The sequence below is a fragment of the Bactrocera tryoni genome, chromosome 1 (genome assembly GCF_016617805.1).
Source record: "Bactrocera tryoni isolate S06 chromosome 1, CSIRO_BtryS06_freeze2, whole genome shotgun sequence".
NCBI lineage: Eukaryota > Metazoa > Arthropoda > Insecta > Diptera > Tephritidae > Bactrocera > Bactrocera tryoni.
Window position 1 is genome coordinate 16,464,007 of NC_052499.1, and position 14,207 is coordinate 16,478,213.

A 14,207-nucleotide genomic window follows, 5' to 3' on the forward strand; every position below is an offset into this window, starting at 1 on the left:
TAAATTCCTTTTTGATGGTGACCACTGTAAACGTGTTAAGTATTACGATTTAAGGGCATACACCTAGAATATCCGTTCCCTTAATTGAGAAGGTGTCGCTGCCCAGCTGGTTGATGTCCTCGTAAGAGCAAAGGCTGACAGCACAGCCGTCCAAGAAGTGCGATGAACGGGACAAGGACTCAGACGAGGAGATCCTTGAGGCATTTACTACAGTGGCAATATAAAGGAGCGTAAATATGGTGGGGGATTCATGGTAGGAGAGGGACTCCGTCGCCGAGTACTGACATGCACCCCGGTGGATGAAAGTCTAGCCACAATCCGCATCAAAGCGAGGTTCTTCAACATATCGCTGGTTTGCGCCCACACCCCGATGGAAGAGAAAGACAATGTGGCCAAAGATGTTTCCTATGAGCGCTTAAAGCGCATCTATGAGAGCCGCCCACGCCACGAGGTCAAAACCGTTTTGGGCGACATTAAGAACAGGTTGGGCAAAGAAGGTATCTTTGGCACAACGGTTGGTAAATTCAGCTTCCACGGTGGAACAGCTCAAATCGGTTGAGGCTGATCGACTTCGCCGGTTATCTGTAGTATTAGATTCTCCGAACCGAAAAACCACCAACCATTTCATGCTGTTATGGATGGAAGACACGTCTCCAGTGTTTTAGATGTGCGTACGCTCAGACGTCCTAACATTGACTCGGGCCACTATCTTGTTGCAACCAAGATACGCACCCGCCTCTGTGCAGCAAAGAACCCACATCAACAAACAAAAGGAAGGTTCAACGTCTAGAAGTTGCAATCACAACAATCAGGCGACCGACTTGCACTCCTGCTCTCTGAGAGCACCCATCAGCAACTCGTTATAAAGAAACTATGGGTCGGCATTTCAAACTCCTTATGTACAACTGCAAACGAAACCATTGGTTTTCCTACAAAACAAAAAAAAACTGGTACGATGAGGAGTGTCGTGTCGGTGTGGAAAGAAAACAGACTGCCTACTTCGCAACATTACAACACCTGCGGGATGGGATAAATACCGAGAGTTGAAGAGGGAAGCGAGACGCATTCGCTGACAAAAAAAGAGAGAGACCGAAATGCGTGAGTACGGGGTAATGCTCGAAATTTCTACGAGAAGATGCTGCAACTAATTGAAGGTTTCAAGACCAGAGCATACTTTTGTAGAACCCCCAAAGGTGACCAGGCGAGCGAATTACGAGACAGCGGCTACGCTGGCTAGGTCATGTTATCCGAATGTACGAAGACACTCCAGCCCTGAAAGTTGTCGGCGCAGTCGAAAATGAACAACGACTGGCGCGCTGTTGTCAACTCTGCTATAACCGCATAAGCGATGTCTACGCCAATAAAGAAGAAGATTTCTGTTATAAAAAATAGTTGGTAAGACTTTGAAAGTCACAAGACCTGGGAACCTTCCAATTGAACATATTCAACTGGTAAGTTCTGCATTTAATAAGAGTACGAGCATAGTATTTTGGAAAAAGCTCGGATCTTTTTAAAAAAATAAGACGAATCAAAGAAGCAACGCAATCTTCATTACGCTTACCTTTTCAGGAAAAGTGAAGCGTAGGTGTAACAAACCCTCCACTCTTCAGAAAGCATATTCGTAGAAATGTCAGTAACCTTCACATTTTCCAGCAAAAAAAAACAAAATAACACAATTTTTCAACTGAAACTCTATACGCTCGTGAGCGCTCGTATTTTATTTTGTGTGCACGGCACACGTGCAACAATAACAGCAAAGGACAACTAAGCATTTATCATAAAATCGCGTAAACTTGGGAGCGGCTCTGCTTACAGCTTGCTACTTGCACGCCTTGGCCTAGTCGAGACACCAAGCACGAACAGAAAGTCAAAAATCCACGCGAACTGGAATTTATGGCAAAGAACCTTCGCGTAATTATAGCAAAAGGGAGCACATGAGAGTTGTTCACGAAAATCTTAGCCACGTACGAGTCGAACGAGCAAGGAAGTTCACGCGCGTGCCGAGAGCAGCTTCGCGAAATGCGCTTACGCGCTCGCCATTTGACATTGCAGCACTCGCAAAAGGAAAGCGATTGAGTTAGTTAATTTGCGCTCATCGCATCGCGCTGCAACGGAGTCCTTTCGAAGATTCGATGGCGCTGAGGCTTTCAGTTTTGGGCGAACGTTTGTGCGGCACGAAGGCTAACGCGCGTGATTCGTATTTCCGTATTTACAGCAGACAAATTGAGCAATGAAAAAGCAAGTCTGCAGAAAATTATATCGAAAGTAAATAAAGTTGATAAAGCAAACGCCAAAAGACATATGTGCGCTCGCATTGTTGCAAAAAAAGAAAAGAAAATGAATGTGTTAAGTGCTGTTTCCACATTGTTCCAACTTCATTTGATAGGGGCTTGTACGCTCAAAACCGCGTTAATTTAAATTCGCCTTTGACTTACAGAAATCGCTTGGTGCGCTTACGTTATGCCATTGACGAGTGTGCGTGAGTGTATGTGATGCGCGTGGCTGTGTGCGTGTGTGCGCGTGCAAATCACAATTCCGAATAGTGGGTGTCGTGCGCTGCGCCCTCAAAGAGAGCGAGGCGCGGAGCACAGGGCGGCGTGACATTCGATTTTAGTGTAAATATGCTTGCACGCACATACCCACGCGCAGTCAGCGCAATTCCAGCGAAATGGAATGAGGAGCGGTAGAAGAAGAAAAAATAACGGATTAGCGAGCAGATAATAAAGACGAACTATTTGCTGAATGAATGGCCATGTACTTGTTGTAGCTTTAAATTACGATTTGCAGACGCGTGTTTGAAATAATATTTCAAATAAAAGTGAATGAAAATTTATATTCGAATGCGTTGTAGAAATTTCCGTAAATTAGAATAGAAATATGATATAAAGCAAGGAATAAAAGCAGGGAAAGTGTGCGCCGCTATATCCCGATCATAATATATTCGCACATATATGTGTGCACGAATGTGCATAAAGCTGCGTTCAACTCACGGCGCTGCACCAAGTTTCTACGCTGAAGCCCAAAGACACGCGCCCTTTGCACCTCAACCGCTTATCTGTCATTTGCGTTTCTTTCGTTTTCCTTTCGCGCATTTTCCTCGCAAACACCCCCACCCACCACCACCGCACGCAGCCACGCTGCGGCTAGTACTTGTCGTGCGCCTTACGTTTCGTGTGTGCATATTTCATTGTGGGTGGCGTCCTCATGTGGCCGCAAGCCTCAGATAAAGGCGTAGTGTTGACTGCTTAAGATCCGTTTCTAGCTCGCTGCTGGTTTGTTGTTTGTGTGGCCAGTGCACATAATATAATACGCGCACACACCCACACTTGGCACACCAGACTCACACCACCACCAAATGGCTGGTCGGTGTGTATTTACAGTGGGGGCAAGGTCTTCTCGCGCGAAGGCTGGTTGTTGTTGTGCCTTAAGACCGCACCACACCAAAAATGCTTTCTCGCTTTAAGAAAAGCTCCTTCGAGCACAATTGCTGCATTTGAGACCAACACATACAGGCATGCTGCAGCGAAACATTTATTGCCAAAGTTATGCACATAACTATTAATAAGCGAGTAATGCCGAAAGCAAGGCCAGCGTATCTGCGAAACTGTTGAATCAAATGCTAAGCAAATAATGTTTGCAATGTGCGAGGTTTTGCGTGCGAATTGACGAACTTTAAAATCGGTTACTCATACGCAGTGCTAGGCCGTAGCCCAGTTTTAAGTTTTTAAGTTTTCAGCGTTGAAAAGTCGAAAAGAATTCAAAAATATTTCGTCCCTAATATGCTTGGGCAAGTGAATGGCTTGGCATTTAGCTAATTTGGTAATATTACTCATACGCAGCGCGGACCGGGTGTTGCCGCTGGGATACGTATATATGGATATACATATAAGGCATGACCTCGTGACTGTCTCATGTTTTTATGTACGCTTTGTTTGAATTCGTACTTGTAGGTGGGTAAATAATAGCAGCCAACGGAAAACAGAAAGTAATTATACTCGAAATTATAATGTTTAGTGTGGCAACTGTGCACTGTAGCGCATGCAACACCCACACCATGTCGACACGTTGCCCATATGTCTCGAACGGCGAATTGACTAACGTTGAGTGGCGAAAGTCACGCAATACCAAAGTCACCGCCATGGTGTGAATGGGAAAACAAAGACCAGCCGACAATAACGCCAGCAAGCGAATCAAAACCAACAACAAATACACACTATTATGCACCATAAAAACAAAAAACAAAAAAAAATAAAAAACTACAAAGTAACGGTCATAAATGAAAAATGATTTCAAAATTAAAAGAAAAATCCACTACGCTCAGCGCTTACTCACACACAGGCCCGTTTTTACACACACACACACACCCATACATGCGTCTACACATACATACGTACGTACATTCAGGCAGGGCAGTTCGCTGGCTAACATCCTCCTGTCATTTGTCAGTATACCCCAGAATGAACAGCGAAAATGTATACAAACATTTAGCAAAAACAATAAGACAACAACAGCAGCAAAAATGCCATATGCAAGAAATAGCGTATTTAGGGCCAAGAAAAAGTATACACAAGCGATACATACAAACGCGTGCCGAGGCAATCAGACGATGACACCACTGAGTCTGCACGCAACAAAAAACAGAAAAAACAACGAACTAAAGAGACAACAACAAAGCAAACACTATAAAACATTCAGCGACTCGACCACAACAAGTCTCCAAGAGCCTAAACGCAATTAACGGCAATTAAAAATTAAGTTGTATTTAAATAGTTATAAAGGGAAAGTTGGGAAATTTTGATTTCTGGAAATCCATATCGCATGTTTCTTAAGTAACTTTGCAAATTCTTGAATACATAAAGCAATAAATAAAAGTAGAAAACAAAAACTACGCACACGCTCGCGTTTACACTGGGGAATATAACGCTAGTCGAACATATGACATAAAGTGTGCCCACCCACACTTGGGCCATTATCAATGGAATTGCACACACACCAAAATTCCTAAACACGAGCATTCGAAACGGAAAAGGGAGAAAGAAACACAAAGTCGTGAAATTCACAGCGCACTCTGTGTGCTCTCAATCGCCTGTGGCAGAGCGTGAGTGGGAATTTTTCGAAATTAGGTTTCGAATGAAAAAATCTGTTATGCTGTTGTATGTGTGACACATTTTCGTTTGACACTCCCAATTCCGCTCCCATTTCTACAATGTAAACTAACCTACATCAACGCTAGTGTGCGACCAGTGGGGTGGCGACGACACAGAGCTGCGCTTGTGGGTCCTTGGTTGCCATAACTTTTTGCAATAATTACAGAAGACGCCAGTTGCGGCCAGAGATTAGTTGAAAGCAATTTAATTTTTTAACGCTCTTATCGAATAACTTACATCCAACTTATGTGCAAATACATCCATTTATTCCTCAGGCACACAAGCTGGCTCTTCTACTTTCACACCAGTCAAATTGAAAGCCTATGCATATTTAATATTATTTTGTGTAAAAATTCCTTGTTTCCAAAAGTTTGGTCTTTCTTAAAAGTTTTCTTAAAAATAAGATCTAGTTTCTTTGGAGGCTAGTACATACTCTATTATTACACTTCACAAATACAAAAGATTCCTTACATACAAGCACTTGATTTCGATCGTTCAGTTTGTATGCCAGCTATATGCTATAGTGGTCCGATCTGATCAATTTCTTCTAAAAACGCAACATGTGTACAAAATTCCATATCGTATCTTCAAAATTGAAGAACTAGTTTGCGTATATACAGACAGTCTGACAGACAGACGGAAATGGCCAAATAGACTCAACTCGTCACTTTGATCATTTGTTTTAATACTTTATAAGGGCGCCGACGGTTCCTTTTGGGTCTTACAAACATCGGATCAAACTTAAGATATCCTGTTCAGGATATAAAAACTAGAAGGAAAGTTGTCATTTCTTCAAGTTTCAAAGAGTGTAAACTCGTATCATGGGATATACATATGAATGAAGGAGGAAATAGGATTTCAGACATTGAGATATTTCCAACGCCATTTACATATGTGTAATTTTTATGCTCGGCATATTTTATTCATCATAAATGCGGTCCATATATGAGCGCCACCTTTCGGTCAAACGAGTATGTACCCAGATACACTGTGCCATGACTGCTCTGTTTTTCTCTTTCGTTTATAGAGCAAATTATAAATTATAATGACACCGAATATGTCCCGAAGCTTTCTCGAAGATTTTCATCAAACCCGGCCGTATTAAAGAATCTAAAGAATGAACATAAAATTCCAATTTCGGTGTTTTAAAAAATTTACATTATTTTTAACCCTTTAATTTGCACGGTTAAATGTTCTCCGATCCATTGCCAAACTAAAATTGAGTAAAGACCACGAATTTATAGTCAAAACTCGATTTTACGAGGGAACATATTTTCCTCTGTCTTACGAATGCAGTTTCGGTGCGGTGGAAGAAGACTTCAAGTTTGATTGACAGATAAGAGGAGAGAACTGTTATCGGTGCGTGGGGATGAGGCTTTCTAAATACAAAATTTCCGCGGCATTTAAAAAAAAAAAAATTATCGTTATGTGACAAATATTTTTCTGCTTATGGCAAACAACTAAATCAATTAATGTTGGAAAGTGATTTTTAATGATTTATGTATATTCGAAATTGGTAGCGAAAAAGATGTAAATCAGTGTGTAAATATTTTCAAATGTGAAATGCATATAATTTAAATAATGAAAGAAATTTACAGTGGTGTGATGTCAGCAACAACCAGTCAACATGTAAAATAAATGTGAATTAAAACACGAAAGTGAAAATGAAATGAAGGATACAAAATTATTTTCTACTCTTCAAACTAATCTTTCTAATAAAAGTCCACGAAACTAACAAAACAACGAAACTCTTGTCTCATACTGCTGCAACACGTCGATCCTTCATACAAAAAAGAGTGCTAGAGTAGAGAAAAGTGTAATTTTTCTCGTAGGTTTTGTGAAGAAAGTGATAAGCAATTGTGTTATCTGAAAAGCGCAGTTTCCTACACACAAAATTTCTTGAATCATTCCCATTAACACGGTCGAAGCGACGTGAGCTTTAAATGTTTCTATCAACGCTGAAAAATAACACCTTTGCAGCAAAAAATAAAGTGTCTTCGGTGTCAGCTGCCAGTCGTGTCTGCCACAATCCCCCCATTTTCCTTGTCATCTGTGCAGCGTCGTTCACAGCGCCATCGCCATCACCATCGCCATATCCATTGCTAGTGTCTGTGTTTTCATTGTCTTCGTGGTCGTGGACGTCGCTGTTGTCGTCGCCTTTCATTGTCATTGTCAATGAGCTACGCCAGCTACTCGTAGACGAACAGCTGATAGCAGCCACAATCGCCATAAGCGACGACACAACGCGCCGCAGAGTCGCAACACTCTCAGACCTCCCAAACTGCATAAGACGCTCCGCTCACCGTTTACCAACACTCCTATCCTTAAACGTTAGCAACATTAGTGCTCTCACACTGTTGTGTTTGTTGTTTGTTGCGAAAACACTGTGTTTTTATCAAATCGCCTTAACCAATTTGTCTCCGGCTCTGAAACATTCGCGAAGAGTGCGAGTGTGAGAGCGCGCTTAGCCGTTGAGCGGTCGCCATTTATTGCGAGAGTTCAAGCTAATGCCTCGAGTTCGTCGGTAGAGAAGCAACTCGGGAAGCAGTAGCACTCAATGCGGGTGGCATTGGTCACTAGGTCACTTAAATACCAACAGGCAACATAGCGTATTTGAGTGACGCCTGTGAGCCATTTTGCAGTTTCCCATACTTTCTTTGCAATGCCACAAATGAAAATGGTGATAATGAATAAAACTACGTGCTAGTGTAACTATTTCAACAACCAAAACTACGTCTACTGCAATTATAATGGACCTTAATAGTGCCGTTATCAAACCAGCAACAAAAGCTGAACTCGTACGCTGACTTGTTGTTGTTGGCGGCAGCTGATTTATACTACACACACTGTTCGCTCTCATCGCTCTCATTTACGCTCTCGGTTTTCCAACTATCGCGCATGTACAAACAGCAGCAACAATATCAACAAAACCATCAGCGACAACGCCGTCAAAATAACAACTCTAACAATTGATTTGCAGCAACAGAAAAAGAGCAGGATACAACAATAAGTTGCTCGGCAGCAAATATATCTTATCGCACGACATAAACAACAATAGCATCAACTGTGGAACAATACAACAGTTATAAGACGACGCTCGCAGCCAAAGCAACAGTGGAAGCAACAAATTCTGCCGCGATTTCGTTTCCATCCACATCGACAGCAATCAGCAAGAACACTGGCAACATATATCTCAACGACAGTAACGATTGCGAACCGACCAGCGCAGCCGCTGCCCCAGCTGTCACAGCTGCGGCCGCTGCTGCTGCTGTTGCTGCCGCCACAACGACTGCAACTACAATCGCAAGTGAAACAACGACTGCTGATACAACTGAAACTGCAACTGCTACTGCTTCTAATATTGCTGCATCAGTTCCTGCTGCTGTTGGTGGCGTCAACACCGTCACTGTCACAGCCACCACTACTGCCGTCTCAGCTACTGCGACCACCTCCCATTCCGCCCGCGCCAGCTACGCCAGCCGCGCCACCCACACAAACGCCAAAGCCAAAGCTACGAGCGACGCCGACATCAAATATATTACCGACATCGACGACACGGACGACGCAGAAGCCGTAAGTTCGCTCATTGCCATTCGTTGCTCGTGCAACGAGGTGAGCCACAGCGCGCACGCGAACACAATATACATCGCGGAAGCGGATACGGTCGCCGAGGCGAGAGGGCGGTCGACTGCGACAGCGACAGCGGCAGCGGTTGGTTACGGTTACGGCAGTAATCGTCGCCCTGTGTGCACGGACAATAATATGAGGAGTGGCAGTTCAGAATTATTACTCGAGCAGCAACAACAAGAGTTACGGTTACGTAAAAAACGAGATCTGGCTCCAAAAAAGAAAAATGGCAACCGGCGTTTTCGTTCGTGGCGCGAACGTGCACGCTTCTATGGCACGTCTACGCTTGCCTTCTTCTCGGTGACGGCCGGTGCCTCGCTTCTATTCCTGGTGCCGCTCTATGTCGATCCGGCGATATCGACACTAAGTCACGATTTCATCGATAGTCCGACACTATGCACAACCACACGTCGCGAAGACCTAATCGGTATATTTAATTGTTCGTGGAGTTCGTGTCGCGAGGGTTGCACTTCTGATCTATATCGTTGTGTACATATTTATGTGACGTTTATCGAACAAAATATTACGATACCCGAGAACATGACCGATTACACTAACTTCACCGCGGAGTGGGAACAGTCGGAGGAGGCCACACTGCTAGTGAATATAAAGGGGTGTGGCTATCCGCCGACGGTTACATGTAAAACGTTCAATGCCTACTATGGTGTCGAAGGTGCGATATTCCCCTGCTATTATTCGCGTAAAAATAAAACGGTCGTGCTGACGTCGTACAATCACGACAATCAGGTAGCGACGATCATACACTTCTTTACGGTGCCATTTGTGATAACAGTGATCTCGGCAATCGCGCTCTGTGTTATGCATTGTGATTGCAGGTGTAAAAAGGATCACAGCCATCGAAGGAATCGGGGGCAAGGCCGCCGACCGCGTATCGAAAACCTTAGGTGAGTCCATAAACTGACGGAAGTTAAGATTATAAGACTTCATTGTTTCTTACATATCGTCTAAATACTTGCCAAACTCGATTTTTGGGGTAGCCTTAAGCTCTTTCAGTGATTGTCATCTACCCTGTAAAACGACGACCTTTTAAGGTTCGCTTTATTTTTTTGGAAATTGGAAAAAGTCACACAGAGCCATGTCTGGCGAATTTGGAGACTAGGACAGTGTTACAGTATTGTTTTTTTATAAGAATTCACGAGCAAGCAACGAAAAACACTTCCGACGTTAGCGGTTGCTACAGGCAAAGTAGTCAACGAATACAACATGTATATCAATATAATTAAACAAGTTCGGGTGCAACCGAATATTTTATACTCTTGCAACTTGCAAAAATCAAAGCCAAGGAAATACTTTAAGGTGTAAAACCAATCATAAAGAGTAAAGTTACCCGGAAGTTCGAAAATCCTGATATTATAATATTTATATATAGGGGCTAGGCCAAGTTTTCGCTCAAATTTATATATTATAGGCACGCTATTTTCATTGGGAAGTTCGAATATCTTTATATTGAGTTTATGGGGCCCAAGGGAAGTATTGGCCCGATTCAACCCACTTTTGACATACAGACATATCATTATAAGAGGAGGAATATAACACATTGACTGATATTTTCGATCAAATATCTATTATAGGCACTGGGGTCCGAATATTCGGTACAACAGTTTTGGTTGGATTTGGACAATTTTTGGTCATAAGGTGGCACACACTAAAGACATTATTGGTACAAAGTTGTATCTTGTATCTTGATTTGTGTGCTTGTAACAACCGAAGTAGGCGTGATTGTTGTCCGATATTGTCCGTTTTCACAATGTGACATTGAAATGCAAAAGGAATGCTATGTCCTTAATTCTGTTGAAATCGGTTGGTCAGGTCCCGAGATATAGGATTTCACCAAAAAAGGGGGGGTGCCACGCCCGTCGTCCTCACATTTCACACCGGTTCCCATAAAGCTCTCTCATACCATCTCGATGGTAAGATTTAATGTTTTTGGCATATTTTGTTATTGATTTATCGTCCTTTTAGTAGTTTTTAACAGTACCGTTATATGAGGAGTGAGCAGGGTTATTTCATACGTTTTCACACTGTCGGTAGAAGTTCTCATAGTATTTGTACTCAGCAAATTTGGTTATTGTAACTCAAGTGGTTTAGGAGATATGTACTCTTTAAAGGGCGCGGCCACGCCCAATTTTTCAAAAATGTTTGCAAAATGATTGTGATCCTCTGTACCAAATTACAGATTTATATATTAATTTAGTGCTTAGCTATGGCACTTTATATGTTTTCCGTTAATAGCTATTTGTGGGCGTAGCAGTGGTCCGATTACGCCCATCTACAAACTCAAAGTTGTTTTTGTACTAAGGAATCCACATACCAAGTTTCATCGAGATATCTCAATTTTTACTCAAGTTACAGCTTGCACGGACGGACGGACAGACAGACAGTCAACCGGATTTCAACTTTCCTCGCCATCCTGGTCATATAACCCTTTATCTATGTCGCTTAGTAACTGTAATATTCTGTAGCAACTGGTTGCAAGAGTATAAAAATTTTAGCATTTAGACTCTCCACACTTTTACGTGATCTATAGTTATTGTTGTTGTAGCTAGTTGTTGTAACGATTAGCTATTCCCCGTTAGGGTGGTAAGTTTCAGATAACTTGTCATCGAGGTCACCCAATGATAGGCCCTACAAACGCGCTGTTTCGACTGGGTCGGACCATAGGGAGAGGAGTGTCAGATGTGTACTGTTAGTTGGGCGTGCAAAGAGGTCGGTAAGGTCATGCGGGGACTCGTTGCTTGATGGACATTTATTTAACATGTCGGGATCGATTCTGGATAAGTACGAGTTTAACCGGATACAGTATTCAGAACGGAGCTGCGCAAGGACGTGCTCTGCAGTCCCATAATCCGGTTCTTGCGGAGTTTAGGCCAATTCCTAACTTCCGAACTTCTGAGCTCATTTTCTACGTATGTAACTGAATTATCATTTCAAAAGTTTCCATCTCCATTACGTTTTACTGATATGCCGTTATATGTCACAGCTTCATCTTACATTTCGACATGAAGATTTGCGACAGGGAAAAAGTAGATCTTCTTCAATAAAAAGTGCCTTTGTACAAATTTTCAAATTGCTGTCGGGTTGACCGTTCTCTGTCTCGGGTCTGTTGCGATTACGTAAATACGACTGCGGTCGGCACTTAGTGAAGCTTTTACTCCAAAATTCAGTACAATTGACAGCTTATTACATGAAATGATTAATTAATTACACTTTGCAAATGCTGCCGCCTTTCTTCAAGCAGCTTTACTAGTTTTTCATGTATGTAGTATTTACATACATATGTACGTAAGTCATTCGAGAATCTATTATATATAACTTATGTGTGGGTAGCCATATAAACCCTTTGAGTCGATATTTTTACGCCGCTTTAACCGTTGTCTGTGCAAAAATTACTGTTTATTAAGGCGTGCAACTCATCCGTCAAACGAATTAAATTATAAGCCCTTGACATAACTGTAATTTTCTGCTGTTCGATAAATAGTAAACACCCGCGCGCGGATATTACCCAACTCAGTGAAATCAGTGAGTGTCAGTATATAATTGACATAGTAACTGCATGTGACTTGTATACACGCGCATACATGTGTAAATCGACACGAATATTTTTAAATACATACATATGTATATGTGTGTGCCTGTGTCTATTGTTGCGTCACACTTTCGTTCCATCTAAAATCGAATTTCAATTATTTACCAACTACAATGGGATCGCACGCCGAGTGCAACGCATAATTCAACTCATTCCACGTGCCCACTTACAAACTCATATATATATAGATATGTATGTGCATGTATATATGTAGATTTATGATTTGTGTAACTATACGCAACAGAATGTATCTGTCTTCGTCAACATGAATAATGCGTATGTGTGTAGTATTTGAATTCCATAATTTATGAGCAGAAATGGGCGAGAGTAACTGCAAATCTACACAATGAATACTCTTATGTACGTATGTAAGTGCTCATGTGAGCATACATTAGGGCGTTTAATAGGATTTGTCATGCGGCTCCTATACCAATTTTACTGGAGTACAATAGATATTAATCCACTTTTATTGCGAGTTTAGGAAAACTACTAAAACTCTCGTATACTTAAGCGAGATGGGCGTGTTTACTACTTTCAGACAGACAAATTGACGGAAAAGCAGACAGACATGGCTAAATCCACTCAGCTCGTCATGCTGATCATTTATTTGTATACTATATGTATGTATATGTACATATATTTCATTGGATCGCCGACGCTTCCGATGTTACAAACTACGTGGCTTAGAAGATTTAGGATTAACTCATTACTATAAATATGAATGTAACTACTAAAAAAGACTTTTTATATTATATTAGTCTTTGAATAATAGCTATAGCCGACTTGTAGAAAATGTTAAGTTTAATAGACGAATTATAGGTTGGATTTTATTTTTTCTATGATATTAACTCTTCGGACATAAATTAACTTTTTCTTCATATAATTCTAACTATTTATCCCGAAAGATTTTGTGATCCCGAACTTCAAAGTATCTCTCCAGAAAAACTCCCTAAAATAGAACATTTCTGCAGAGATAATCCATTTCCAATTCTGTTACAAACAATCCAGCTCCAAATCTACATCTATATCCCACATATGTATATCACAATAAAAAATCAAATAAAATTTTCGTATTTTTCCGATTGGCCTAATGCATCGTTATACTAAATACTCATACAAGTAGCTCAGCATTCAATTGCACATATGTGTGTGTCTATTCATACATGTCGCGTTACCAGAGCATAGGATAATTGTTCCGCTTATTATGATTGATATTAACTTGGCAGCCGCTGTCAAGGAGCTTTTTAACAAACAGAGCTCTACAATTGGGGAGCACTAGCCACACATAAAAATATGCGTGATGGTTACATATGAGGATGCGTAGTATTATTACAATTGTATGATGGGGGTGAAAGGTGTAAGGAAGGGCTAAGTTCCGGTGCAACCGAACATTTTATACTCTTGTAACTTGCAGGAATCAAAGCCATTGAAATACCTTAAGATCTAAAATGTCAGCTAGAGGATCGCAATCAAAGAAGTTTTATATATAATTACAAGTATATGTATATACTCTATATAACGCATACACTGACCTACATATTTGGCATAAGATTTGTTAGAAAAGCGAAACTCATTATATGAGAGTTGTATTATCATGCCACATACTAAAAAAATATCGCCTGGTTTTCATTAAGGTACCTCACATACAATCACCAATCATATGGAGCAAAGACAGCCCGATCTTCGAAAATCCAGGTAATAGTTATATGGGGCTAAGTCAATTCTTCTCCCAATCTTATGTATTTTAGGCCCAAATTTTGATGTTATGGGTAAAATACGTTATGTAATTTTCATTGAGATAACTCAAATATTGGCCAATATATCCA

The 14,207-nt window shown here is 41.3% G+C and overlaps 2 protein-coding genes across 2 annotated transcripts; both read left to right on the forward strand.

The window, feature by feature from the left end:
• The first annotated feature begins 370 nt into the window (after window positions 1-370).
• LOC120782843 (pneumococcal serine-rich repeat protein-like) lies at window positions 371-8,881 on the forward strand. Its single transcript, XM_040115369.1, has 3 exons — window positions 371-497; window positions 8,206-8,720; window positions 8,771-8,881. Exons 1-3 carry the CDS (start codon window positions 371-373, stop codon window positions 8,879-8,881), a joined length of 753 nt encoding a protein of 250 aa, XP_039971303.1.
• LOC120782849 (protein tipE) lies at window positions 6,751-9,683 on the forward strand. The gene has a single exon (XM_040115376.1). The coding sequence runs from the start codon at window positions 8,910-8,912 to the stop codon at window positions 9,681-9,683; it is 774 nt and encodes a 257-aa protein (XP_039971310.1). The 5' UTR covers window positions 6,751-8,909.
• The last annotated feature ends 4,524 nt before the right edge of the window (window positions 9,684-14,207 follow it).